General features: G+C 49.3%; 3 protein-coding genes across 7 annotated transcripts; 2 read left to right on the plus strand and 1 right to left on the minus strand.

Moving 5' to 3' along the window:
• The first annotated feature begins 1,236 nt into the window (after positions 1 to 1,236).
• BCL6B (BCL6B transcription repressor) lies at positions 1,237 to 6,318 on the plus strand. 2 transcript variants are annotated; one of them, XM_036269030.1, is made up of 9 exons: positions 1,237 to 1,270; positions 1,910 to 2,100; positions 2,324 to 2,545; positions 2,658 to 3,008; positions 3,297 to 3,421; positions 3,965 to 4,129; positions 4,223 to 4,353; positions 4,471 to 4,608; positions 5,171 to 5,716. In XM_036269030.1, the coding sequence occupies exons 2-9, from the start codon at positions 1,922 to 1,924 to the stop codon at positions 5,285 to 5,287; spliced, it is 1,428 nt and encodes a 475-aa protein (XP_036124923.1). In that variant the 5' UTR covers positions 1,237 to 1,270; positions 1,910 to 1,921; the 3' UTR covers positions 5,288 to 5,716. The 2 variants fall into 2 exon arrangements, with proteins under 2 accessions (XP_036124923.1, XP_036124924.1); XM_036269031.1 differs by lacking the exon at positions 1,237 to 1,270 and adding an exon at positions 1,274 to 1,318 and having other exon boundaries at positions 5,171 to 6,318.
• Positions 6,319 to 9,693: 3,375 nt separating this feature from the next.
• Positions 9,694 to 13,637, plus strand: SLC16A13 (solute carrier family 16 member 13). The gene is made up of 4 exons (XM_036269905.1): positions 9,694 to 10,056; positions 10,197 to 10,340; positions 11,214 to 11,951; positions 12,672 to 13,637. The coding sequence occupies exons 1-4, from the start codon at positions 9,858 to 9,860 to the stop codon at positions 12,863 to 12,865; spliced, it is 1,275 nt and encodes a 424-aa protein (XP_036125798.1). The 5' UTR covers positions 9,694 to 9,857; the 3' UTR covers positions 12,866 to 13,637.
• Positions 13,638 to 13,736: 99 nt separating this feature from the next.
• On the minus strand, positions 13,737 to 16,789 carry SLC16A11 (solute carrier family 16 member 11). 4 transcript variants are annotated; one of them, XM_036269902.1, is made up of 5 exons: positions 16,778 to 16,789; positions 15,955 to 16,162; positions 15,173 to 15,316; positions 14,235 to 15,002; positions 13,737 to 14,147 (listed from the first exon to the last, which is right to left on the minus strand). In XM_036269902.1, the coding sequence occupies exons 2-5, from the start codon at positions 16,154 to 16,156 to the stop codon at positions 13,918 to 13,920; spliced, it is 1,344 nt and encodes a 447-aa protein (XP_036125795.1). In that variant the 5' UTR covers positions 16,157 to 16,162; positions 16,778 to 16,789; the 3' UTR covers positions 13,737 to 13,917. The 4 variants fall into 4 exon arrangements, with proteins under 4 accessions (XP_036125795.1, XP_036125797.1, XP_036125794.1 ...); XM_036269904.1 differs by lacking the exon at positions 16,778 to 16,789 and adding an exon at positions 16,425 to 16,548; XM_036269901.1 differs by lacking the exon at positions 16,778 to 16,789 and adding an exon at positions 16,538 to 16,571 and having other exon boundaries at positions 13,738 to 14,147.
• Between the last annotated feature and the right edge of the window lie 9,429 nt (positions 16,790 to 26,218).

The following is a 26,218-nucleotide window of genomic DNA, read 5'->3' on the forward strand; positions in this document are numbered from 1 at the left end:
AGACCCCAGTCCTTGTCCCACCCATATCCCTTGCTCCCAAAGCCGTCAAATTTCTCACCCCAAGTAGGAACCCCAGTCTCGGAGGAAAGTCACTTCTGTCGCCTAACTCCCTTCCTCTGCTCAACCCCAGTTCCCTTCTAGGAGACAGATGGACAAAATAAACCAGCGCAAAGGGGACGAGGTCGAAAGTTTCCGCCGTTCAGACCGAATTGATCCTGAGCCCCTGTCAGAGTGGACCCCCCCTCCCCGATCGCCCCCCCCCCCGCCCCCGTCTCCCCTCGACCCCACCCCAGCCGGGTGCAGGCGACCGGACGAAGCGAAGCTAGTGCTCGCCCGCCCCCTCGTGGAAGGAGCCAAACATTGCCGAGTTTTGCCTGCTTGCCGCGCTGGACCCCGGCGTCCTGCCAGCCTCCTAGCGTAGCCGACCCGCGGGTGCCCGAGGCCCTAGTGGGCTGGGACTGGGGGGAGGGCGAACAGGCTTTGGGCGGGAGTCCCTCTCTCTGGATCCCTAAAAGGATTCTGAAGGGTGTCGGGAGTGAGAGTCCGGACGCATAGTTCTCCTGAACGTTTCTCGGCTCCCACCCGGGATTTTCCCCACCTCCTCGAGGGGAAGCAGCTGGAGGAGCCGTCCGGTCGCAGGACAATGGAAGGAAACAAACTAGAAATCATATCCGCCCTTTCTCTACCCCGCCCGGTCAGAGTGCCCTTTTGGTAGGCCTTGCTAGAGGAACCTGTCATTCACACCACCCCTTCGCTGCCTGAGACCCCACAGGAGCCCACTATCGCCTCCCCAAACCTGAGGCCTCCTTGGGCTCTCCTTTATGTTCCGTAATACAGTACATTGGAAAGAGAGCTTTGCTCTATTTACTCTCCTGTAACAGGCTCCTGCCATCCCCTTCCAAAAGCCAACACACCAGTTTCGGCTGTCCCAGCCACCCCCACCCCGACCCAGTCACTCATTTTTCCACTCTCAATATCCCCAACCTTCTCTTCAATTCGAATGTCCCTTCCTCGATTATTCCACTTTTGGTGACCCAAGACCCTTTAGGTTACTACCACGCAGCGTTTCTAAGGTCCCGCCCTAGAGCGGAGACCCCGCCCGGGGCTCGCCATCTGGAGAGCTACCGAGGAAGGAAGGATACAGACCCAGGCGTTCACCCCACCTCCACCCCCGCCCCCGCCATCCCGGCCAGATAAAGGAGCCGAGGCCAAAAGGGGAGAGAGGCCCCACCCCCTTGAGAAGAGAAGCCACAGCCCCTGCAGGACGGGGGTAAGAACAAGAGACTGAGGGAGCCAGACTCCTGGGTCCCCAAAAAGGGTTGGTTTTTGTTGATGGTAGGAAGACTGAGGCCCCAAAATTGGGCAAAATTAGGGATCCAGGACTAGATTGTGCCCCCCAAATTGGGATAAGCTAGGGATCCGGGTCTAGATAGTGGCCCCCAAATCGGCCTAAGCTAGGGATCCGGGACTAGATAGTGGCCCCCAAATCGGGCTAAGCTAGGGATCTGGGACTAGATAGAATTCGTGGTTGGGGGAGGGAACTTCGATTGGGATTTGAAGGTGTGTGGAGAGCAAATCGCGTAGGGTCTTCAGCAGGGTCGAACACCTGCGACTCGAGCGCGGTGAAACAGAAGGGACTGGAGTTTGGGTGGGTGCTGGAAGGGCTCTAGGAATTGAACCAAGGGCGTTTCGGGCCTGAGTCTCCACGCTCGCCATAGACACCGCGGTGTGGGAAACTTCAAATCTAGAGGAGGAAATCGAGCAATGGGGGGGTCGTGAAAAGAAAGAACAAGATGAATTAAGTGAGGCTGTGTGAGCGGGGCTTGGCTGTAGTTGCACCTCAGGAGGAGGAGGCAAACTGCGGAACGAAAAGTGTCTTAGGACTGCCTGGATCCCTCGGCACCCGCAGGCCTGCGTCGCGATGGGTTCCACGGCTTCCCCGGACGGAGCTCTGGGCTACGTCCGCGAGTTCACTCGCCACTCCTCCGACGTGCTCGGCAACCTCAATGAGTTGCGCCTGCGCGGGATCCTCACTGACGTCACGCTACTGGTTGGCGGGCAACCCCTTCGGGCTCACAAGGCAGTTCTTATCGCCTGCAGGTTCGAAGGGAGCCTCATCGGACAGAGTGGGACCAAATGGGAAAGGGACGGAGCCATAAGGTCTTTGGGAGGGAATCCGAAGCCAAGCCGTCCAGAAGCAGGAGGGAGCGTCCTGGAATTGGAGGCGGGGTGGCAGTGGGAGGAGGCGGGGCTCTCTACAGAGCTTGCACAAATCTCCTTTGGTTCCCTAGCCCCTAACATGACCTGTCTGCCCTTTCTCCAGTGGCTTCTTCTATTCAATTTTCCGAGGCCGTGCAGGAGTTGGGGTGGATGTGCTCTCCCTGCCTGGGGGCCCCGAAGCTGGAGGCTTCGCTCCTCTTCTGGACTTCATGTACACTTCGCGCCTACGCCTCTCTCCTGCCACTGCACCAGCTGTTCTTGCAGCCGCCACCTATTTACAGATGGATCATGTGGTCCAGGCATGCCACCGCTTCATTCAGGCCAGGTGAGGAGACCCAGTTCGGTGTTCTCCGTGGGTGAGGTGGTTGGTATCCCAGGTGTCAGGGGCAGAGGCCAAGATTAGGAAATAGAACTAATGTCCATCGCGCTTTTCCCAGCTATGAACCTCTGGGCATCTCCCTGCGGCCCCTGGAGGCAGAACCCCCCACGCCCCCTACGGCCCCGCCACCAGGCAGTCCCAGGCGCTCCGAAGGGCACCCAGACCCACCTACTGAGTCTCGAAGCTGCAGTCAAGGCCCCCCCAGTCCAGGCAGCCCAGACCCCAAGGCCTGCAATTGGAAAAAATACAAGTTCATCGTGCTAAACTCTCAGGCCTCCCAAGGAGGGAGCCTGGTGGGGGAGAGGAGTTCTGGTCAACTTTGCCCCCAAGCTGGGCTCCCCAGTGGAGATGAGGCTTCCAGCAGCAGCAGTGGCAGCGAAGAAGGACCCATTCCCGGTCCCCAGAGCAGGTACAGAAACTGGAACCCCAAGAATTTGTAGTGGCTAGCCTCAGCTAGGAGGCAGAGAAAGCCATTGGGCCTGGGTGGTCAGGAACAGGGAGTGAGTGGGTGGGTTCCAGAGACACTAGCCCACCTTAGGAAGTTGGCCAGAGGCCAGGCTTACTGGTGTGGTGGGTCTTTGGCAGCACAATTGGATATGGCTCATTGGTCACTTCTAGAAGGTAGCCTTTAGCTCCAAGTTTTCCAGCAGAGAAGCTCCCCTCCACATAATCTCTCCTAACCTTTTACTCTGTCTAGGCTCTCTCCCACTGCTGCCACTGTACAGTTTAAATGTGGGGCTCCAGTCAATACCCCCCATCTCACACACCGGGCTCAAGGAGCCAATGCATCATCTCCCTCTGGGCGGGCTCGTCCACCACCAGGTAAGAGCCCCTCCTTTTACCTCCTTCTGGGCTTTTCTCCTGTGGCTGCTCAAAGCCAGTTTGGGCCAAAAAGCCTCAGGAAAGACCTATTCCAATTACATACTACAAATTAGAGTCACACCCCATAGATCAAAATGTCTAGAAGTGTGAGCCAGGTGTCGGTATTTTTTAAAGCTTCCAATGAGCAGTAGTGTTTGGGAACTTCTGGCCTATTCCAGGGCTAGGTGGTCAGCCCAGAGCTCAGCAGGGCATTTCTGGCAAGGTGTCATCCAGAGTGGTGCAAGAGAAGAGAGAGAAACAGAAACCTCTACCCACTAGTAGAGGCCTCCACCTACCACCACTGCTATTAAAGAGATTAGCAGAGTACCCTGGAGACAGACAGACATGGAGTCAGATCTTGGCTTCCCCTCTTACTAACCCTGTGACCTCAAGCAAGTCAAATGAGCTCCAAAGTCTTAACAGTAAATTGGGAAAAAGAAAACCTACTAATGTGTGGTTTGAGGATTCCCTGGTATTATTGTCATTACCCATCCTCCTTCCTAGGAAGTGAATTTTTCAGCTGCCAAAACTGTGAGGCTGTGGCTGGGTGCTCATCGGGGCTGGACCCCTTGGCTCCTGGGGATGAGGACAAGCCCTACAAGTGTCAGCTCTGCCGGTCTGCCTTCCGCTACAAGGGCAACCTGGCCAGTCACCGCACAGTGCACACAGGTAGGGGAGGGACAAGGAGGAGAGGGCCCTGGTCTTCATGCCCACAGGGGTCCTAGGGCAGAGTTCCTGACCTCCCTTCCTCCCTGTCTCCAGGGGAAAAGCCCTACCACTGCTCCATTTGCGGAGCCCGCTTTAACCGGCCGGCTAATCTGAAAACGCATAGCCGCATCCATTCTGGAGAGAAGCCCTATAAGTGTGAGACCTGTGGTTCCCGCTTTGTACAGGTATGGAGCCAGCCTCAGAACTGGATCAAAGGCAAATTTGCAAGAGGGCAGAGTGGGCCCTTTAGGGAGGGTTCTGTCTTTCCCAGAGTCCTTGTCTGAGGTCCTCTCCCCTCCCAGGTAGCACATCTGCGCGCCCACGTGTTGATTCACACTGGGGAGAAGCCCTATCCTTGCCCCACCTGTGGGACTCGCTTCCGTCACCTACAGACCCTCAAAAGCCATGTTCGCATCCACACAGGGGAGAAGCCTTACCATGTGAGTACTGAACCTGGCCTGGCCTAGAGACTTAGACTTCCCTCCATTTACCTAGGGTTGGGGCTCTGAGAGGAGGGGGTCTGGTGGTTCCTAGTCTCTTCCAAATGGGTGGTGGCCTGGAAGAGTTCATGTGTGCAAGAGGTAGGGCTGAGGGTAAGGATGTGAGTGAGAGGTGAAGGTGGGGGTAGGGATGGACCAGTATAGAAGTTAGGCTCCTTGCCCTGGCCGGTTTGGCTCAGAGGTTGGAGCGTCGGCCTGAGGACCAGAGAGTCCCGGGTTCAGTTCCCGCTAGGGGCACATATTTAAAAAAAAGAAGAAGAAGTTAGGCTCCTTGACTGGATGCTAGCTCCTAAAGAGGAGCTAAGGGATGGAAAAACCTTTGCTAAAGAGGGAGGCCCCTATCTCCTTGGCTTCTCCCTAAGGATTTGGGAAGACATGAGGACCAAAGAACTTCTCTTGGGCAGAGAGCTAACAGTTCTCCCTTGCAGAGAGCTAACAGTTCTCCCAACATCTAAGGTGGTTGTGGATAGGGAGGGGCCTAACCTGGCTGTCTCCTTCACAGTGCGACCCCTGCGGCCTGCATTTCCGGCACAAGAGTCAGCTACGGCTTCATCTGCGCCAGAAACATGGAGCTGCTACCAACACCAAAGTACACTATCACATCCTGGGGGGACCCTAGCTGAGCGATGGCCCAGACCCCTGTCACTTTCTGGAAGCCAGGAAAGCTGCTGGCCCACACCTGGCTTCTCTGTCAGATTCGGGCATGGAGGTGCACAAGGCCCCTCCGTTCTCAGAAACTGCCACCATCTTAATTTCTCACTGGGGAGAGCAGGGGTGGCAGATCCTGACTTGATCTGCCTCTGTTTTGCTGGTCAAAACCTCTCCCCCACAATCAAAATTGTTCCTGAGGAGAGAGCAAGCTAGGAGCTGGGGACGGGAGAGGCTGGAGGCTGGTTTTCTTAAGGGAATAGTCCTCTACCTGCAGTCCCCACCTCATTCGGTTTCTCTGTACATATAATTTATTGAGGCCTTTGGGTGGCACCAGGGCCTTCATTCTATTGTATTTTCCACTTCCCTCTTCCCAGTGTGATCAAAGTGACCCCAAACATAGAATGTGATGTCATAGCTCTGCTGGCAGAGATTAGCACTGGGCTGTCTCCTTTGGCTTGAGTGTTTTATGTTATTATTGCCATAACTTCTATCTTTAGAATTGTTCTTTCTCCTATTTGTTTGCTTGTTGGTTTGTTTAAAATGGAGAAATGGGTTCTCTGTGTTCTGCCCCTCCAGTTCTAGGTCTGAAACCTTTCTTTGTTCTAGGGCAGCTCTGGGAACGTGTGGGTGTATGGAATTGGGTCAGGAACCCTCTCTGGTATTCTGGATTTTATAGGTTCTCTAGCAGGCTAGAATCGGATAGACTTTTCTCTGTTCTTCAAGGGTTATGGGAACTTTATGGTGAGTCTGAAATGCAGGTAATAAATGCCTTCTGAGGGCTGTGAGTGTGGGGGCTTTGTCAGCCTTAGAACTAAGAGATGATTGGAGAGACTTCTTCTTATACCCCAACCGTCCTATTCATCTGTTCACCTAGGTTGACTCTGCTGTGTCTGTCATGATAGAGCCCACAACCCTCCCACTAGGGCCTGTTCTTAGCAATGAGTTGGTCCCTCATTGGGGAAAGATCTGAAATTCTTTGTTAGAGATGATGCTGCCTTTCCTGATTCTGCCTAGTCTCTAATAATATTATGACCTAGGGGAGAATTACAAAACTCTTTATCTTGACAAAACATGTCATGACCAGTCCTTTGCTGCAGAGACATCTGGGCTTGAATGTCCTTGGGGTTCTCTATGCCTGAGACAAACTCTTTCCTTCAGGGAGTTTTTGGACATGATCTGGCGAATGTCCAGATTTCAGAAACTCTAGAAGTCACAGGTGCTTGGAAAAGCTGGGTCTGTGACCTGGTCTCCCCACCACTGCATTCCTGTCTGGAACCAGTGAATGCACTAGAATCTTCCACAGGGAGAGTAAAGGGGCTGAGTTCCATTGGGGGTTTGCTATAGTTTGAGATTATGATTGGGATTACTGTTGGGATTAGAAGATTTGAAAGATTGATTGACTGATGGACCTTCTAGTGGACCAAGTATCCAGATAGAATTAAGAGGCTGGTTGAGGGGTGCAGTCTCTGGTGTAGGCCAAGTAAGTAAAAAGTTAGGAATGGGGTTGCCTCTTAACTGGGTGGAAGGTCTGGAGTGTTAGATGATACTCTGAAACCTTGATTTACAGTCCTACCCCCTTTTCCATGGAGCCTATTTGATTATGGGGCATGGGGAAGAGGGTAAGAAGCATTTTGGATTTGTGAGGTAGAGCTTCTTCAAGATAGGTCAGTGCTAATGGATGTCTTTTGGAAACTGGTGAAAACGCTACTCTTCACCCTCTTACCCCCACTGCAGACTTGTAGGAGGGAGGGAAAGCAAAAGAAAGATGTGAGAAGGAACCATTATTTATTATTTTTTTAGCAGACTGGATGGGCAGGTGGAGAGTGTCTAGGGGTGGAGATGTTAGATCTTGCAAGATCAGAAACATGGAATAAAGAAGCCTCTTCTTGTTGCCTGCTGTGTCCTGGGGTTCTTGCTGGGGTGGGAGGTGGGGGCTGGGGAAAGCTGGGGAAAGAGGGTTATTCCTGAATATCTTCTTGGATTTTGTGCCCATTCCACCAGACATTTCAAATGGCCCATGTTCTCCCCTTCCCTGCCCTTGCCTTCTGGCTCATTGTGTAGGAACCAGTGACTTCATGAAGTTCTCCGGAGCCACCTGCATCCTGCTGCTGTGAAGTCACTTCCTGACTGAAGTGTGGAGACGGCAGGGAGAAACCAGGAAGCTACTAATAATACCAAGAGGTTGGGGGATGCATCTGTTCTCAGACACCCCCTACCATCACCACCACCAAAAAAAAAATGGATAGGACTTGGGTCCCATAAGGACAATAGGGGCTGGAGGTGGCAGTAAGAAGGCTGTGTAGAGAGCCAACATGCCCATCCTCCAGTAATGATGTCTTGGAGTCCATCCATTGCCCAGTGTATGTGTCTCTCCCACCCTGTCCCCTGTTCTGTGTCCTGTGTGCACAACTCTTCTGCCCTGTGGGCAGAAGGTTAGAAGGTCACTAATTCTGATCAATTACCTCCCTTTTGGACTTAAATTACTCATCTGTGAGTCCATTAACATGGTCTCTGCAGTTCCTTCCAACATTTACAATTTGTGGTTGTGTTTCTCAGTCTCTTAAAACCCATGACCTAGATTAGTTTATTAAAAAGCAAAAAGTGAAACTTAGAAACTAAAACCTTCCTTCTCCTCCTACAACAGTTTATCCGCTGTTGAAAATGAGACAAGCTAATATTACTCCTGCTACCTGTCAGGCCCTAAACTAAGCATTTTTAGTGCGTAGGTTTTTCTAATTCAACTCCCCTGACAACCCTAAAAAGTAGGTGCTATTATTATCCCCAATTTACAGATAGGGAAAATAACTAAGAGATTCAATATCTTGGACAACTTATTAAGTGATGAAACTGAGGTTGGAACTCTGATTCTATAGACTGGGCTCTTAACTATGTTATAGCACCACACCAATTTCTACATCATTGACATATTCCCCTACCACCAAAAAACTTGATTCCAAAAAAATATTTTTGGGTATAATTATTTTTATTTTCTACATATAAAATTATATATGTTTTTTAAAATTACACAGCCTTGCCAGCTGGTGTGGCTCAGTGGATTGAGCATTGTCCCATGGACTGAGAGGTCCCAGTTAGATTCCTGGTTAGGGCACATGCCCGGGCTGCAGACTTGATCCCCCGTAAGAGGCGTGCAGGAGGCAACTGATCCATGTTTTTCTCTCACATTGATGTTTCTATCTCTCTCTCTACCTCTCTGAAAAAATCGATAAAAACATATTTTAAGAAAAATAAAATTACACAGCCTCCCTCCATCCCAACCCCCACTTGTCTGGGTATAAATCCATGAGTAGTTGTTTCAAGGTCAGGGTCCTGGGGAGCTTGAATTATAGTGAAGAAACAGCAAGCCAAGGATTAGTGCTATAGGAGGTGGAGGGACTGGGTAGGAGGGGCAGATTGCTCCAGTGGTCCCGGCTTGTCTTTTTAGTCTAACTAGATAATCATGAGATCAAAAACTATGATTAGGAAGTGGTTTTTACTAGAGGGACAGAAGAAAGGGTTCCAGTCCCACTGAAGAAGGGGTAGGTGATGCTGGCAAGCTTGCCCTTCCTCTCCTCGGTTATTTTTGGTCTCTGTGACCTGTAGGTTTCCTGTTAGTGGGAACAGAAGCGACATTACAGAAATGAACGCCAAGAGTTCCACAACCCGTTCCCCTTGTCTCCGTCTTTGGCCTTTGAACCCCCCAAGAATCCAGGCATCTAAATTCAAGTGACCTTCGGAGCTTGAAGTGTTTTGTCTGACTCTTATCTCAAAATCCTTTCGCTAGCCTCCACAGGCCTTGCAACTCCTGGGCTCCTAGCATTAAGCAAGTGAATCTTTTACTCTCCCGAACCAGTTTACCCACCACCAACCCCTATCTACTCCTCACATGCAGGTCTTGGCGTTGGGATCTGGATGAACTGGCCTGCTAGGTAGACAGGAGACGCTAGCAGCCTTCTGATAGGTCCCTGCATCACCTGGGGCCCTTCTAATTGACCTCCTAAAGTTCCCTCTTTACGCATGCTCCCCACTCACGGTCCAGAACAATGCTCGAAAGCCCGCCCGCCCCGCCCTCCTGGCTCCGCCCCTGCTCAGGAGTCCCGCGAGCCTTGGGCTGGCACGTCGGCCTAGGCCAGGCTGGCCACGTGCTAATACGGGCCTGATAAAATAGATAACCCACACGGAGAATGGTGCGCCTCAAGGGGCTAACCCCAGCGCCGCTTCCAGGCTCCTCCGCGAACGGCGGCCCACCCTGCTCCCGCCTGGATTCTTGACCGGCCGCCAGCGGAGCCACGCCCCCGGGCGCTAATCGGGGCAGCAAAGGCCAGTTCTCCCCACCGATAGTGCCCCCCTAGGAGAAGGGCGCAGGCGCCTCACGCAGCCTCTCTGTAGCTCTCAAGCCCTCGCCAGTACCTTCTTCTTCACCACCTTGTCCTCCCTCCGCGCGGCCGGCTGCGATCCGGCTGGCTGGGTGGGCAGAAGGGGAGCGTCCTGAGCTTTGCTCCTCGGTGGCTGTTAGTGGCGGCCGCTCTGATACCTCCCAGATGGTTCGTAGGGCCGAGCCCCCCGACGGGGGCTGGGGATGGATGGTGGTGCTCTCGGCGTTCTTCCAGTCCGCGCTAGTGTTCGGGGTGCTCCGCTGCTTCAGCATCTTCTTCGTGGAGTTTGTGGCGGCGTTTGACGAGCAGGCAGCGCGCGTGTCCTGGATTGCTTCCATAGGAATCGCGGTGCAGCAGTTTGGAAGTGAGTGCTGAGCCTGGTTCCGGCGTCCTACGACCCTCGGAAGGGAGAGGGAATGCGGAGACAGTAAAGGGGGAGGGTGAAGATGGAGATGCTGGAGAAAAAATGCCTGAGGTCTTCTCACAGAAATCCTTCTTCCCCAGGCCCAGTGGGCAGTGCCCTGAGCACGAGGTTCGGACCAAGGCCCGTGGTGATGGCTGGGGGCATCTTGGCAGCTCTAGGAATGCTGCTCGCATCCTTTGCTACCTCCTTGACCCACCTGTACCTGAGTATTGGGCTGCTCTCAGGTGAGAATCTGGGTAGGGGCAGGAAAGTCAAATGCCTGAGTCTTTGGCCTCTGGACTATCACCTTCCTCCTGATCCTTCCGAAAGACTTCGAGAGAAGCTGAGAGAAAGTTTTGAGTAGCACCTGTGCCCCAAGGGGAATTAAGAGGGATGACTAAATTAATAAATTTGGTGGGGTAATTAGAACATTCAGAGATAATGAGTCCAGAATATGGGAGCCGGGGGCTAGTGGGACTGTTGTGTAAAAGAAAGAGTTACATCCTATGAAGTTATGTCAGGTACTGTGACTGTGAAATAGATATCTATCCTATTTACAGATGAAGCAAGGCTTGAGACGTTTATGGAACTTGGCAAATACAGATCACACTGCCGGAATTGGTAGAGCCCAGGTGCAACTCCAAAATCTGTGCTAGTTACTTAATTTTTTAAAATCTTTTTAATTTTATTTATTTTTTCTTCATTGAGTTTAGAGAGAGAGGAAGGGAGAGGGAGATAGAAACATGGATTGGCTGTCTCCTGCATGCCCCCCACTGGGGATTTGGCCCACAATTTGGGCATGTGCCCTAACCGGGAATCAGACGGGTGACTGCTTGGTTGACACTCAACCACTGAACCACAGTGGCCAGGCTGTGCTAGTTACTTTAAAAACATTATCTCTAAGCCTCTACAGTCCCATAAAGTATATCACCACCCTTTTTCTGAAGAGGAGATAGAAGCTGGGAGATTAAGTCATATAGCTAGAAAGTATCAAAGCTAGGATTGTAACCAGACCTGTGCTACATTCTGCTACTGGGCAGTATTGGGATAACTGGGTGCCCTGAGCTCCCTAAGAGCCCCCAACCACCATTTCTTTTTTTTTTTTTTTTTTTTGACAGGCTCTGGGTGGGCCTTGACCTTCACTCCAACACTGGCCTGTCTGTCTCGTTATTTCTCCCGCCTGCGATCCCTGGCCATGGGACTGGCACTGACTGGCGTGGGCCTCTCCTCCTTTGCCTTTGCCCCACTCTTCCAATGGCTGCTCAGCCACTATGCCTGGCGGGGCACCCTACTGCTGGTGTCTGCCCTCTCCCTCCACCTGGTGGCCTGTGGTGCTCTCCTCCGCCCACTCTCCCTGACTGAGGACCCTGCCATGGGTGGTCCTGGGGCCCAACTTGCCTCCCTCCTCCATCATGGCCCCTTCCTCCGTTACACTGTTGCCCTCACCCTGATCAACACTGGCTACTTCATTCCCTATGTGCACCTGGTGGCCCATCTCCAGGACCTTAATTGGGATCCACTACCTGCTGCCTTCCTACTCTCGGTGATTGCTATTTCTGACCTTGTGGGGCGTGTGGCTTCTGGGTGGCTAGGGGATGCAGTCCCAGGGCCTATGGCACGACTCCTGGTGCTCTGGACCACCCTGACTGGGGTGTCATTGGCCCTGTTCCCCGTGGCTCAGGCTCCCGCAGCCCTGGTGGCTCTGGCCGTGGCCTATGGCTTTACATCAGGGGCCCTGACCCCATTGGCCTTCTCCATGCTGCCTGAACTGGTGGGGACTGGAAGGATATACTGTGGCTTGGGACTGGTGCAGATGGTAGAAAGCATCGGGGGACTTCTGGGGTCTCCTCTGTCAGGTAAGAGGAACGGGGTTTCCAGGTGGGCCAGAGATGCCATGTCATATTATTCAGGGAGGGGATTATTCCTGTTATAGTGAGTGTAAATATTGCCTTCTGATATGGTATACTGCATGATATGGTATACTACACAGCCTGTATTACTAATCATAGCAGTCCTGAAGTGGGATCATGGGACAAAGAAATTGGGGCTGTGGCAAAACTAAAACGAGCTATGTGGAACCCTTGGTAGGATACCTGTAGCTTGGGTTTTCAGATTTGGCTGGGCCTTGCCAGACTGTCACTATATGCCCTTTCCCTTGGCCCATTTGGCCCCGGTTCAGATGTCTGAGCCATGTGGTCAAAGTTCTCCAGCTTCCAGATGCCAGAAGGTTCAGACCCTTAATGTTTTCCTTTTAACTATTAACTGAAGGCATGGATGGGAGGGCCACATTTGCCAGAAAGAAAGGCACAGATGTGCCTGACTTGGTTTGGATCCCCAAATTTCCACTGGCTGATTTGGAGGTCCTTTCTAAAGGCAGGAAGGTGATTGAAATGACCATTTGAAGCCCCTTGGGAAACCAGAGTTCTCAAACTCATCCAGTCCTACAATGGGAATTCTAACTCTTCCAAGATGGTGGGTTAAGGACTGTTTTTTTCCCTCCACCCAGAAATATGTCTGAGCCATCAGTCCCAGGAAACAGATCACCCACGTGTATTCTTATTCTCTCTTGGATGTAGGCTACCTCCGGGATGTGACAGGCAACTACACAGCTTCTTTTGTGGTGGCTGGGACCTTCCTTCTGGCGGGAAGTGGAGTTCTCATCACTCTACCCCACTTCTTCTGTTTCTCAGCTCCTACCTCCAAGCCACAGGACCTTGTCACAGAGGCACTGGATACCAAAGTCCCTGTGCCCAAGGAAGGGCTGGGGTAGGACTGAACTCCAGAAGGGAGCTGGCTGACAGACTATGAAAGTCAGTTTGGCAGCTCCAGGTCTTTTCCTCCTGCCCCATGTTGGTGCCCACAGAACCACAGTGCCTTAAGCATCTTGATCTATTTTCCACCACAGCAGGCCCAGGGCTCCTGTGATGTGTGTGCCAACCCTTTGTATTTTGTTGAGGACTCCTATCTCTTCTTTGCTTCTACAACCTTTTCTGCAGGATCCAAGAGTTCAGCCTGCTGTGCTGAGCTGTGAATCAACTGTGAAAATCAAAGGCCAAGCGACTTATTATGTTTTACAAGTGATCTCTAGTGTTGCCTACTAAGTTTCTTCTCTGAAGACAGATGTTTAGGAAAGAGGGATGCCCCTTCTGAATAAGGAAACTGGATAATAATCAGAATCTCAGAAAGAACTGGATTCCATATGCTTGGGTTGGTTGAACGGGGTCAATGCTGGGGGGTGGAGGAGAGGTGTCCAGGAGCCCTGGTGACTCAGCATTTTAACCCTGGACTCTGCCTCTATGAACTACAGTTCCTCCCACTTGCCCACTGACTTCCTTCTTTCCCACTATCCCCTGTGACTTAGAAAAGAAATTAAGAGAATGGGGGACACGGTGTGGTGATGTAGTTTGGTAGGGAGAGCTAAAGATGAGAGAGCCTAAGTCTGGGTCTGGGATTCTTGTATTTACCCCCAGACTAGTAGGAGACTGAGATACAGGGACAAGTTTTGAGTAAAGGAAATGAGGATGGGGTAGATCGCACCCATGAGCCTCGCTCAACCCTAAACAAATTGAAGCTGATAGGCAGACACTTCTCAAAGATTCCCTGTTATAAAGGCAACAACTTGGGCAAAGAGAAATGAACTGGCTGGACAGACAGATATCCTTCCCCTCGCCAGGGTTTAGTGGGATCCTGTTCCTTCCAAGCAGCCTTTTGAATATCTTAAGTAGATAGTTTTCAGTGTCCTAGATTGGCTAACAAATGGAGCTTGCAGGAAAACTGGAAATTTTTTTTATTGAAGGAAGGGCTCAAACCAAAATAAAATGGTCAACAAGTGGTGTCCAAAGTGGAGTGAGGGCCCCCTGGGGACAGCAGGGCAGCCTGAGGAACCGGGAGCAACTCCCCCCTCTCAGGGGGAGGGGTGGCTGGACCTGCAGCTGGACTGCAGGAGGGCAGGGCCCCCGGCAGCCCCATGTAGATGAAGCTTCCTGAGAGGACCAAAGTGCCACACACGAGGAAGGAGGCGGTGAAGTCTCCTGTCTCATCCCTTAGGAAGCCTGAAAGGAAAGAGAAAGGAATTTAGAGGCCTTGGACCCCAGGGACAAAGGATGGTGGCCACCAGGCCTACTGGCTCAGGCCCTTACCTGACAGGGGAGGGCCCAGAAGCCCACCGAGACTCATCAGCATCATCACCAGACCCGTGGCCTGCACAACACCTCCGATGCCCACTAGACCAGGGAGCACTCCAAAAACAAGCGGGGCGTAACTACCGGCGCCCAGCCCATAGACCCCAGCCGTGGCTAACAGGGAGACCCCCCAGCCCTCCTCGTTTCCTACCACCGGCACAAGCCCCACGGCTAGCAGCCCCAGCCCTGTCAGAGCCCCAAACACTGCCAGCAGCCGCGGGAGGGGCACCCAGCCCTGGTCAGCCAACCATCCACAGACCAGCCGAGCTCCCGCATCCGCCACCGCAGCCACCGCCACTACCAGTGCAGCCCTATACCCTCCCAGGCCCCGGTCTAAAGCGTGAGGGGCCAAGTGCACGTAGGGGACGAAGTACCCGCCCCCCACCAGGGCAGTTCCTAGAGCAAAGACTAAGAAGGCCCGGCGTGTGAAAAGACCCAGGCCAAAGGCAGCTAGGGGTCCCCGGGGTGGGGCCAGTGGGTCACCAGGGAGCTCCAGGGGTCGCAGCAGGGCACCACAGGGGGTGAGGTGGAGGGTAATGGCGCCAAGGAGGAGCAGGGCCCCCCGCCAGCCAAAAGTATTCAGGAGAAGCTGCAAGGCAGGCGCCAGGAGCAGCGAGGAGGCTCCGTTGCCCGTGAGTGCCAGCCCCACCGCCAAGACTCGACGGCGGGAGAAGTAACGAGAGAGGGTTCCGAGGGCAGGGGCGAACACCAGGGCCCAGCCGGAGCCTGCGAATAGATAAGACTGGGTGAATACGGGAACCTGGAATGCCTGGCCCAGCAATGCCAGCCATGCTCTTCGAAGGGCGACGTCTCCGGACAGTCCGCCTCCAGCCCCCAACAAGCTCCTATCTACACCATCACCCCTTATGCACCCTCGAAGTATTTTCTCTCCTCACCAGCAAGGACGCCCAGGCAAAGGTAGAGGTGCAGCAGACTGCCGGCGAAAGCCGAGAAGACGAAACCAAGTGAGGTGAGGATGCCCCCAATCATCACCACAGGGCGCGCCCCCCAGCGGGTGCTCAGGGCACTGCCCACTGGGCCTAGAAGGCAGAGGAGTCAACAGAAGACACGCTCTGCTCCCCACCAATTCACTCCAACACTTCTTATTGGCTGTTCGCCTGGCCTAAAACTCTTCCTCCAGCCTAATAGCGCCTCCTCTTAACCTCAACCCACTCTTTCATTTATTAATTTTTAAAAATTTATTTTCTATTACAAATGTCCCTCCTTCCCCCGCCCCCCATTGACACCCTCCTCCCCATCCCGTCCCCTGTGCCCCGCCCCCCTTCATGCACTGTTGTCTGTGTCCATTGGTTATGCATGTAAGTTCTTTGGTTTATCTTTTCCCGCCCCACCCCCACCCCCTTCCCTCTGAGGTTTGTCAATCTGTTCCCTGCTTCCTTGTCTCTGGATCAATTTTGTTCATCAGCTTATTTTGTTCATTATATTCCATAAATAAGCGAGATCATGTGATACTTGTCTTTCTCTGGCTTATTTCGGTTAGCATAACGCCCTCCAGGTCCCTCCTGGTCACCTCAAAGGGTAAGAGATCTTTCTTTCTAGAACTTGGCGCCACCCGTCCTCCTCTCTCGGACTATCTGGTAATCAGGTGGGTCCCCCATCACTACACTCACGACCCCTTCACCCTGGTTCCTGCCCCCCACCTCGGTGTCCCTCTCACTGGCTGCCTGCTGCACCGCTAGGGCCAACGCGCTGACCCACGCTGTGTCCTGAGAGGTTCGGTCAAAGTGCTCGGAGATATCAGACAGGGCAAGGCCCAGGGAACGTAACAGCCCGTAAGAGAGTCCATTCACCACGAAGGCTGAGGCTGCCACCACCCAGCCCCAGCCCCCATCCGGGGTTCCAGCAGGCTTGGAGGTCATCACCGTCTGGAGGAGAAAGGAACACCTGTGAATGAAGTCTCCATGGCTGTGCCCCCTCTAGGAACCTAAGATCCAGCTTCTGGCTGCTTTCCCAGGGAGGGCATGTCACCCTGAACCGACAGAGTGGGGGCAGAGGGAACGGGGGTTGGTCCTAGGGATGGAACTCCTGGGTTGGAGTGAGTTACCGGCGAGATACTGAGGACTGGGTCACAGGGGATACCCCTGACCTGGAACCTCTCCCCACCCCCACCCCTCACCCTTACCCGACCTCTCCGGATTGTGGGGAAAAGGGTCTGGAATGGCTCGGCCTGGTTTTTCCCCCGCTTTCTAGGCGGCGGGGGTGGGGTGCCGAGGGGAGCCAGTGCAGAGATGGCGCCCCACCTGAACAGGCTCTCTTGGTAAACACAGATCACGGAGAAGGGGAGGGAAGCTGAGCCACCTGGGATGCTGTGGTGGGAAGGGCGGGGGCCAGCTGAGACAGCCAATCAGCCAAGCCGAGGGTGAGGCCAGACAAGGAGTCCCACAGGGATTAAGTTATATACATGCACACACACAGCCCATGCCCCCGAAAAGGGAGCAGCCAGGAATGAATGCCACAGATGCCCGCCCACAGCCACGCACCTGCTGCCTGCTGCCTGCTGCCTGCTGCCTGCTGCTCACGGAAGCGAAAGGAGGACTGCAATCCCCAGCAAGCCCAAGGTCGGTAGCAATGCACTGAAACAGGGGTGGTTCCTCCAAGGCCTGAGGGATGAGTAGTTTTGTTTTCAGAAAACGTTGCTGGAAGACCAGGTAAATCTTGGATATCAAATCACAGACCTGCACTGAGTGCTTGTTGTGTGCTCAGCAATAATACGCCCTCAAGGACTTAGGGGAAGGAAGAGGGTCTCCCCTATTCTGAGGAGCTGGGATGTGCCAGGCACTCATCACACATCATCTTTCATTCTCACAATAACCCTGTGAAAACCGTGTCATCCTCATTTTACAGATGAAGTAATTGAAGCTTCCAGAGATTAGGTGATTTGCCCAAACCATCCTGCTAAAAGATGGTGGAAGTATGTATTTGAATGTTGGGTCTGTCTAACTGTGGGACCACACAAGGAGAATAGACCTAAGACTGAAATAGAATCTGCCATAGTGGAGGGAACCAGCCTGGAGACACTTTGGTGCCAAACTGGCCTGGAAATGCAGAGCCTTTTTAAGGCCAGAGAATTTATGATTCTAAGATAGAGGGCATTGAAAGAATAGAAAGGATCTTTGCAATCAGAATCACTAAAGATTTAGAGATTAGAATTTTTAAAACAAAGTAAGAAATCCAAGAATTAAACCCAGGTATTGATTTCTTTTTTTAATTACAATTTTTAAAATTTATTTATTGAGTTTAGAGAGGGAGGGAGGGAGAGAGAGAGAGACGAGAGGGATTTGTTTTTCCACTTATTTATGCATTCATTGGTTGATTCTTATATGTGCCCTGACCAGGATTAAACCTGAAACCTTGGCATATGGGGACAATGCTCTAACTAACTGAGCTACCTGGCCAGGGCTCAGGTATTGATTTCTTGAAAAACTTTATGAAAAGTATCCTTTTTAAATGTTTTATTTTTAAATTAGATTACCTTTAATGTAATTTTGGCAATTCTAAGCAATGTATAGATTTTTTAATTTAATCAAAGTGTGTGAAAACCGTGTCATCCTCATTTTACAGATGAAGTAATCGAAGCTTCCAGAGATTAGATGATTTGCCCAAACCATCCTGCTAAAAGATGGCGGAACATTTTTTTTATTTACATTCAATATTATTTTGTATTAGTTTTAGGTGTACAGCATAGTGATGAGACAATCACATACCTTTTTATTCTTTCATTGATTTTAGAGAGAGAGGAAGGGGGAGAGAGAGAGAGAGAGAGAGAGAGGAACATCGATTTGTTGTTCCACTTATTTATGCATTCATTTGTTGCTTCTTGTATGTGTCCTGACTGGGGATCAAACCCACAACCTTGGCATACTGGGACAACACTCTAACCAACTGAGCTACCCAGCCAGGGCAAAATTATATATTTTACATAATGTTACCCCTGATATTTTCAATACCCACTTGGCACCATGCACAGTACAATATTATCATTATTATTATTTAATCCTCACTGAGGATATTTTTCCATTGATTTTCAGATAGAATGGGAGGGAGGGAGGGAGGGAGAGAGAAACATTAATGTGAGAGAGACACATGGGTTGCCTTCGACAGAACCCCAACCACAGCTGGGATCGAACCACAACCAAGGTACGTGCCCTTGACTGGAACTCTTTGGTCCATGGGTCGACGCTCTAACTGTTGAGCCAAACTGGCCAGGGCCAGTACAATATTATTGACTATATTCCCTATGCTGTACTTTACATCCCCATTGACTACTCTGTAACTACCAATCTGTACTTCTTGATCCCTTCACCTTTTTCACCTAGTCCCCCAACCCTCCCCTCCCTTCCGGCAACCATCAGTCTGTTCTCTGTACCTATGAGTCTGTTTCTATTTTGTTTGTTCATTTATATTGTTCTTTAGATTTCACAAATAAGTGAAATTATATGGTATTTGTCTTTCTCTGATCAACTTATTTCACTTAGCATAATACCCTCTAGATCCATCTATTGCTGTCGTAAATGGTAATATTTCATTCTTTTTTATGACCAGTAACATTCCATTGTGTGTGTGTGTGTGTGTGTGTGTGTACCAGAGCTTTTAAAAAAGTGAACTTATTGGGGTGACATTGGTTCACAAAAACCATACAAGTTTCAAGTATACAAGTCAACATTGTGTGCCCATTGCCCAAAGCAAAGTCTCTTTCCATCCCCATTTGTCCCCCATTGCCACCTCCACTTACCCCCATCCCCCTTTCCCTCTGGCTATCACAACACTTTTGTCTGTGTCTATGTGATGTATGTGTGTTTTGTTTAATCCCTTCACCTTCTTTCGTCAAGCCCCCCAACCCCCCTCTCTCTGACAGCTGTCAGTCTGTTCCATGTATACATGCCTTTGTTTCTATTTTGTTCATCAGTTTATTTTGTTCGTTAAAGTCCACATATAAGTGAGAGAATATGGTATTTGTCTTTCTCTGACTGGCTTATTTCACTCAGCATAATAATCTTTAGGTCCATCCATGCTGTCACAAAAGGTAAGAGTTCCTCCTTTTTTATAGTTAAGTAGTATTCCATTGTGTAAATGTACCACAGCTTTTTAAACCACCCATTTATTAATGGGCACTTGGGCTGTTTCCAGATCTTGGGTATTGTAAATAATGCTGCAATGAACATAGGGGTGTATATAGTCTTTCAAATTAGTGTTTTGGGTTTCTTTGGATATATTCTCAGAAGTGGGATTAATGGGTCAAAAGGCAGTTTCATTTTTAATTTTTTGAGGTACTTCCATACTGTTTTACACAGTAGCTGCACCAATCTGCATTCCCACCAACAGTGCACAAGGGTTTTCTTTTCTCTGAATCCTCACCAATACATGTTATTTGTTGATTTACCGATAATAGCCATTTTGACAGATGTGAGGTGAATATCTCATTGTGGTTTTAATTTGCATCTCTTTGATGATTATTGATGTTGAGCATCTTTTCATATGTCTATTGGCCATCGTATGTCCTCTTTGGAGAAGTGTCTATTCAGGTCCTCTGCCCATTTTATAAAATATGTTTTATTGACATTTTAGAGAGAGAAGAAGGGAGAGGGAGAGATAGAAACATTGTTGAGAGATCAATTGGATACCTCCTGCATGCCCCTACTGGGGATCAAGCCCACAACCTGGGCATATGCCCTGACCAGAATCGAACCAGTGACCTCTTCTTGGTCTATGTGTCTATGCTAAACTACTGAGCCACACCGTCTGGGCCTCTGCACATTTTTAAACTGGATTGTTTGGTTCCTTGGTGCTGGGTTGTATGAGTTCTTTATAAAATTTGGATATTAACCCCTTATCAAATGTATCCTTGGGGATATGTTCTCCATTCAGTAGATTGTCTTTTCATTTGTCTGTTTCCTTTGCTGTACAAAAACTTTTTAGTAAAAGTATCCTTTTTACATTAGAATTAAGGTCACCATTGCTTTACTTCAGTTATTTGAATCAAGAGATGTGTTCTTTGGTTTCATTATTAAATAGTATCAGAGTGTTTGGCAAATTATCATTTGGAGCATGCATCACTCAAAAGCCACATGATGGCAGTGTTTCCTAATTGTTGAGAAGTATCTGCAACTAAAGTAAAAAACAAAAACCCAGCTTCTTAAGTAGTGAAACTGTAAACCTAACAAATACAGCATGACCTTTGATGGCTCTCCACTGCCTATAGAAGAAAAAGAATCAAACTTCTCTACTTTGGATGTAAGGCTTTTCATGACCAAAAGTAGACCCAGAATACTTTTCCATTCTTTTTCCTCTCCTTTCTCACACACCCTTCCATCAACCATCATGCTCACCCTCTCCATGGACAAGCCTTTTTCTCACTCCTGAATGTTTACATATGCCATGCCCTCTGCCTGTCCTGGGTGGGGTACAGGAGTCCTTGAAGGTTTAAAGTCCTGCCAAATACACCCTAGATAAGTGGTCTCACTGGTTTTCCTAGCTTGGGCTGCTGTTGTGAAAGGCACCTGGGAGGTGGAGCCAGCAGACCCTCAGTCACCCTGGGGGGCAGGAAGCCCACTTTCTGAGATGGGTGGTGAGGATTCTATTTCGAGCTCAATGTAGTCAACTGAAACAAATCTCCCCCTCTCCATGGTGAAGTAAAAATGCAAGACAGTCAAAGAGGCCCTCTGGGTCTAGGAGTCCTACAAAGTTATGTTGCATACCTTTAAAGGACACTTATGAACCCAGTGGGCATCCCAGAGCCTGACACTGGAGTAATTGGTTGTGAAAGGACACATTCCTCTTCTCCCTCATATTCCCTACGTTCTTAGCCAAAATTACCATCACTATACATCTTCTGCTCATTGAGCTAATATAGTGTTGGGGTTGGGAGAATAGATTTCTGAGCTAGACTGCCTTAGTTTGAATCCCATTATCAGCTGTATTATTGTGAGCAAGTTATTCAATCTCCCCATACCTCAGTTTTCTAATCTCTAAAATGGGGATAATAATAGTTGCTTCATGATAGGGTTTGGGGAAGATTAAGTGAGTCACTGTATATACATGTATTAATAAGGGACCTAAAATGGTACCTGGAACATGACATGTGTCAGCCCCTACTGCTGCTATTGTGACTTGGAGGAACCTGACTAGATCCTTCAAGCACCGCAGTGCTTTTGCCACCTGGCTATATCTTAATGTTTCAGGATCAAAGAAACTCATTGGTCTGGTGAGTTCTCAGTAAAACTACACCAGTTATAAGATGTGAATGGCTACCCAAAGAGGTTAAATTAAATTGTGGGTTTTTTTTTTCTTTTTTTTATCCTCACCCGAGGACATTTTTTCATTTTTTATTCAGATAGAGTGGGGAGGGAGAGAGAGAGAGAAAGAAACATCGATGTGAAAGGGACACATCGAGTGGTTGCCACCCGCATGACCCAACAAGGGCCAGGGACAAACTGCAACCAAGGTACATGCCCTTAGCGGGAATCGAACCCAGGTCTCTCTGGACCGCAGACCGACGCTCTAACCGCTGAGCAAAACCGGCCAGGGCGTGGGTTTTTTTTTCTATGTGGTGAGTGGTTTTCTTATCATTTTCCAAGGTTTATAAGAAAATGCTGATCTCCCTGTCTTGACTCTAAAATTAAAAGAGAAAAAATGAGTCTAAGTAAGTTTTGTTCATTTGTTCATTCAAAATATTTATAGATACCTACCATGCCAGATGCTATGCTTAGGACTAGGGATACAAATATGAATGATACCGTCTCCTCCAAGCTCTCACAATCAAATTAGAGGCGGAAAGTGAAATTTTAAAAATCTCAATACAAGGAAAGAGACACAGACATCACAGAGTGGTGCATGGGAGGAACTGACTCATTCTGCTTGGGCTTGCTGGGGCAGTACCACAGAAGAGGAGCCATTTGAGCTGGGTCTTGAAGGATGAGTAGGAGTTTGCCAGATGGACGTGTGGGCAGGGGCATTCTAGGCAAAGGGAGCAGCTTGTGGAAAAATCACAAAAGCATGAGCCAGCTTGGCATATTGTTTATTGTTTGGGGAGCTATAAATAGCTGCTGTGCTGAGAACAGAGAGAATGTAGGAGGACAATGCAGAATGAAGCTTCTGGGGCAGAGGGTCCCATCATGAAAGGTCTTGCAAGCTGGACTAAGGAATTTAGATGTTTTCCCAGAGACTGATACTTCTCAAAAATTTCCACTGACATAGCATTCACTGCTATTCACTGATATTGGAAGCTGAACACAGAAGAAAGAGGACTCATATCAAAGTCAGAGAGGTCAGAAGGGACTGGGGTTATAGACCTTTTATGTGTAGAAAATTTCTCTGAAATATCTTGTTTTACATTGAAAATTTATGTGGAATTTTGCAGCCTGCTTCATTCTACTTCATAATCTGTGATGCATTTTTTCATGGTAAAATGATACTTTATGTGACTAGATAAATTACTTAAGGTTTTCTCCCCAAGTCTTCTCCACTGATGAAGTCACCTGATCACATCGAATCCTAATCTACATTAGATGCCCTTCTCCCCCATTTCTAATCAGCCCTCATTGGAGCATTTCTCGGCCTGCGGCACAATCATCCATTTTTGTCTTCTTCCCCTTATCCCTACACTGCCCTGGAGGTGGAACCTGGCATTATTGATTCTGGAGCTTTGACACCCTAAGATACCAAATATGAATGACAAATGAATGAGTGAGAAAAACATTGAACAAGGGACTCATTGCATGAGTGGACTTGGAGCCTGGCGCTCCAAGGAGGTGGCAATATCTTAAGAAGGAGTTGCTGAAGAACCAAACTGCTAATGCTTGCCCAATGGAGAAAGCCACAGAAGCAGGTACTGAGCCAGGTAGGGTCTTTAGGGAGATCAAAAGAGAGAGTCAAGATCTGTACATGATTTGCTTTGGGGACCCCAGGATCAGGTGTGTGTCTGGGTTTGTGAACTCAAAGTGCTCTGGGATTTTCTCATAGGAGCCCCTGTGGGAGGCTTTAGGGGCCTCAGGGATCTGCAACCTTGGAGAAGCCCTGAACTGAGCCCAGCCATTTCTGGGATATACCCACTGGGGGCTCCCTCTGCAGATGGAAGGGGAGGGTACAGGCAAGATGGGTGGCATTACCCACAAGAAACATGGCTCTATTTGAGGTACACAAAAATATGAGACTTGTTTTGCCCAGCTGATCTTGGATTTCTTTTTTTTTTTTTTTTTTTTTGCTTTATGCATAATAATTTATTTAATGTTCATAACAATCCTATGCCCACAGAGTGGGTATTGTTGCCCTTATTTTACAGATGAGGACACAAGTACAGAGAGGGAGAGTGACTTATCCAAGTTGCAGAGCCAGGATTCCAGTTGAGATGGAACACATGATGGAGCACATCATACCTTGTCCCACCACAGACACACATATGTACACGCAGTGCATGGGAAGGCAGAGTAGAGACTAGCAGCCTTGGCGTGCCAGTACTTGGACACCTACCTTGAACAGTAACTGCTCTAGATTTAAGGATCTGCAACTGGAAAACAGTGAAGAGTGATTGATCTTGGATTTCTAAGTGCCTAGTAGAGTTGTTTTTCACCCCTCATCCACCAGAATCTTCTTCTTCCCCAGCTCACCCAGAGACCAGGCCATGAAAGTTAGCATAGACCTCAAAGCCCAGACCCAGGGTCTGGAAAAGTGGAAGAAAAATTGACCCAGGAAGGGGATGAGATCACAAAGTCAGGGTTTGTATTTGGGGGTCGGAGGAGCATATCTGTTAAGATGCTCTGAAATGAGGGCAGGTAATGAAGCAAGAAGATAAAGGCGCCCACTCAGGACACTGGGGCTCATTGTGTACAGGGAACAAGTCTGCTTGGATGACCACACATGAATGGAGAACTGAGCTGGGTCTCCTGCATCTTGTGTTTCAACTGCGACTGGTTAGAGTCTGCTGAGTTTGGGGCTGGGAGAGGCCATAGTCATACTGAAGTTGGCACATGATGAGACAGCTGAGGCTAGAGCTAGGTTAGAGCCAAGATCTGGGATGGGATGGGAGTCCTACCCCACATTCCTTCTCTCTTACCCCCTCTGCCAAGTCTGTCACAGTGCCTCTTCCAATTTAGTCCCCATCCCTTCCCTCTGTCACCCCCTCACCTCCCTAGCCCCCTTAAGTGCTGAAGATCCAGAGCCTCTGGCTCCTGAATCTCTCCAGACAGCCCCATCTTCAGGACAGGGGATCAGGACGGGGGTAGGAGAGCACCCAGCTAAAGTCTTTGAACCCGGTCTGTGTGTCTAAATATCCAAATGTGTCTTATGTGGCATTTTCTGATTCTGGAATTTTGGCCTATATTTGTGTCAAAGTTTTTAGCCATAAGTGATAGGCACTTGTTCCAAGTAATTATTTAGGGAGAGAATTGATTGGTTACGGGATATACTGAGGACCTCAGAATTATCAAGAAGGCTATAGAACTAGGTTTGGCAGGAACACAGACTGCCACAGGGCTAAATGGGTTGCCAACGCCGCTGTTGTCACCATTAGATGTCGCTGCTGGCCCTCTGTAGTCACAGGGCTTAGAGACTGCGGCTGCTCAGAACTCTCTCCTGCGTTCACCACTAGCTCTAAATCCAAGTCCAGGGTCAGTATTCTTGACCACCTAAACTTTGGTCGTGTGCTCTCATCCTACCTGGTAGGGACACCAGGAAAGTGAGCACCTGGTGTTTTCAGTGTCTACAGATAGGATGAGTTCTGCTTCCCATTTGAAATAATAAGGTGGAACATGCGATCATAACGCAATAAAGTGAAATAAATATAACCATACTAATAGGAACTTCTCAAACAAAGCAAGACTTTTAGGTACAAGGCAGCCCAAAATGTCCACTACAAACATGTTTTCAGGATGGGAATGGGATTTGAATTGAGATAGCAATGCGTGTGCATCCTACAAAAGCAACATGGACATGATGAATTAGTTAAAAGCATAGTTCTTGATTATTTTTATTTTACTACTCACTTGAGGATATTTTTCCATTGATTTCTGGATAGAATGGGAGGGAGGGAGAGAGATGGAGAGAGAAAAACATTGCTGTGAGAGAGACACATCAATTGGTTGCCTCCCACACCACCCACACCAGGATCGAACCTACAACTGAGGTACATGCTCTGACTGGGGATAGACCCTATTGTTCTTTGGTCCATGGGCCAAAGTTGTAACCGCTAAATTGGCCAGAGCAAATTCTTTTTATTTATTTATTTTTTCCTATTATTTTATTTTTCTTTTTTATTAATTAATATATTTATTGTTACAGATGTTTCTCCCCCCCCCCACTAATTCCACCCTCCCTGCCCTGTCCCCAGCTTTGTTGTCCATGTCCATTGTTCATGCATACATGCATATAAGTTCTGTGGTTTATCTCCCCCCCATTACCCCCTCTTCTGGGGTCTGTACCCAACCTCCACATCTCTGGGACTACTCCATTCCTCAGACTGTTATGTTCATTATATTCCACAAATAAGTGAGATCATATAATACTTGTCTTTCTCTGTTTGGCTTGTTTTGCTTTCCAGGTCCCTCCATGTTGTCTCAAAGGATAAGAGATCTTTCTTACAGCTGCGTAGTACTCCATTGTGTATATATACCACTGCTTTTTTTATCCATTCGTCTACAGATGGACATTTGGGCTGCTTCCAGATCTTAGCTATTGTAAATAGTGCTGCTACGCACATGGGGGTACATATATTCTTTCTGATTGGTGATTCAGTCTTCTTAGGGTATATTCCTAGAAGTGGGATCACTGGGTCAAATGGAAGTTCCATTTTTAATTTTTTGAGGTAACACCATATTGTTTTCCATAGTGGCTGCAACAGTCTGCATTCCCACCAGCAGTGTACTAGAGTCCCCTTTTCTCCATACCCTCGCCAACACTTGTTGTTTGATGATTTGTTGATGGCTGCCATT

The sequence above is a fragment of the Molossus molossus genome, unplaced genomic scaffold, assembly GCF_014108415.1.
Source record: "Molossus molossus isolate mMolMol1 unplaced genomic scaffold, mMolMol1.p scaffold_m16_p_19, whole genome shotgun sequence".
Lineage (NCBI taxonomy): Eukaryota > Metazoa > Chordata > Mammalia > Chiroptera > Molossidae > Molossus > Molossus molossus.

Excerpts from the sequence above, each read along its gene's own strand:
- SLC16A13 (XM_036269905.1), top strand. The coding sequence starts at position 9,858 with ATGGTTCGTAGGGCCGAGCCCCCCGACGGGGGCTGGGGATGGATGGTG. Across the intron at positions 10,057-10,196 it reads CGCGGTGCAGCAGTTTGGAA|GCCCAGTGGGCAGTGCCCTG; the intron begins GTGAGTGCTGAG and ends CTTCTTCCCCAG. Across the intron at positions 11,952-12,671 it reads TCTGGGGTCTCCTCTGTCAG|GCTACCTCCGGGATGTGACA; the intron begins GTAAGAGGAACG and ends TCTTGGATGTAG.
- SLC16A11 (XM_036269902.1), bottom strand. The coding sequence starts at position 16,156 with ATGACCTCCAAGCCTGCTGGAACCCCGGATGGGGGCTGGGGCTGGGTG. Across the intron at positions 15,317-15,954 it reads AGCGGTGCAGCAGGCAGCCA|GCCCAGTGGGCAGTGCCCTG; the intron begins GTGAGAGGGACA and ends TCTGCCTTCTAG. Across the intron at positions 14,148-14,234 it reads TCTGGGCCCTCCCCTGTCAG|GCTTCCTAAGGGATGAGACA; the intron begins GTAAGGGCCTGA and ends CTTTCCTTTCAG.
- BCL6B (XM_036269030.1), top strand. The coding sequence starts at position 1,922 with ATGGGTTCCACGGCTTCCCCGGACGGAGCTCTGGGCTACGTCCGCGAG. Across the intron at positions 3,009-3,296 it reads ATTCCCGGTCCCCAGAGCAG|GCTCTCTCCCACTGCTGCCA; the intron begins GTACAGAAACTG and ends TACTCTGTCTAG. Across the intron at positions 4,609-5,170 it reads CAGGGGAGAAGCCTTACCAT|TGCGACCCCTGCGGCCTGCA; the intron begins GTGAGTACTGAA and ends TCTCCTTCACAG.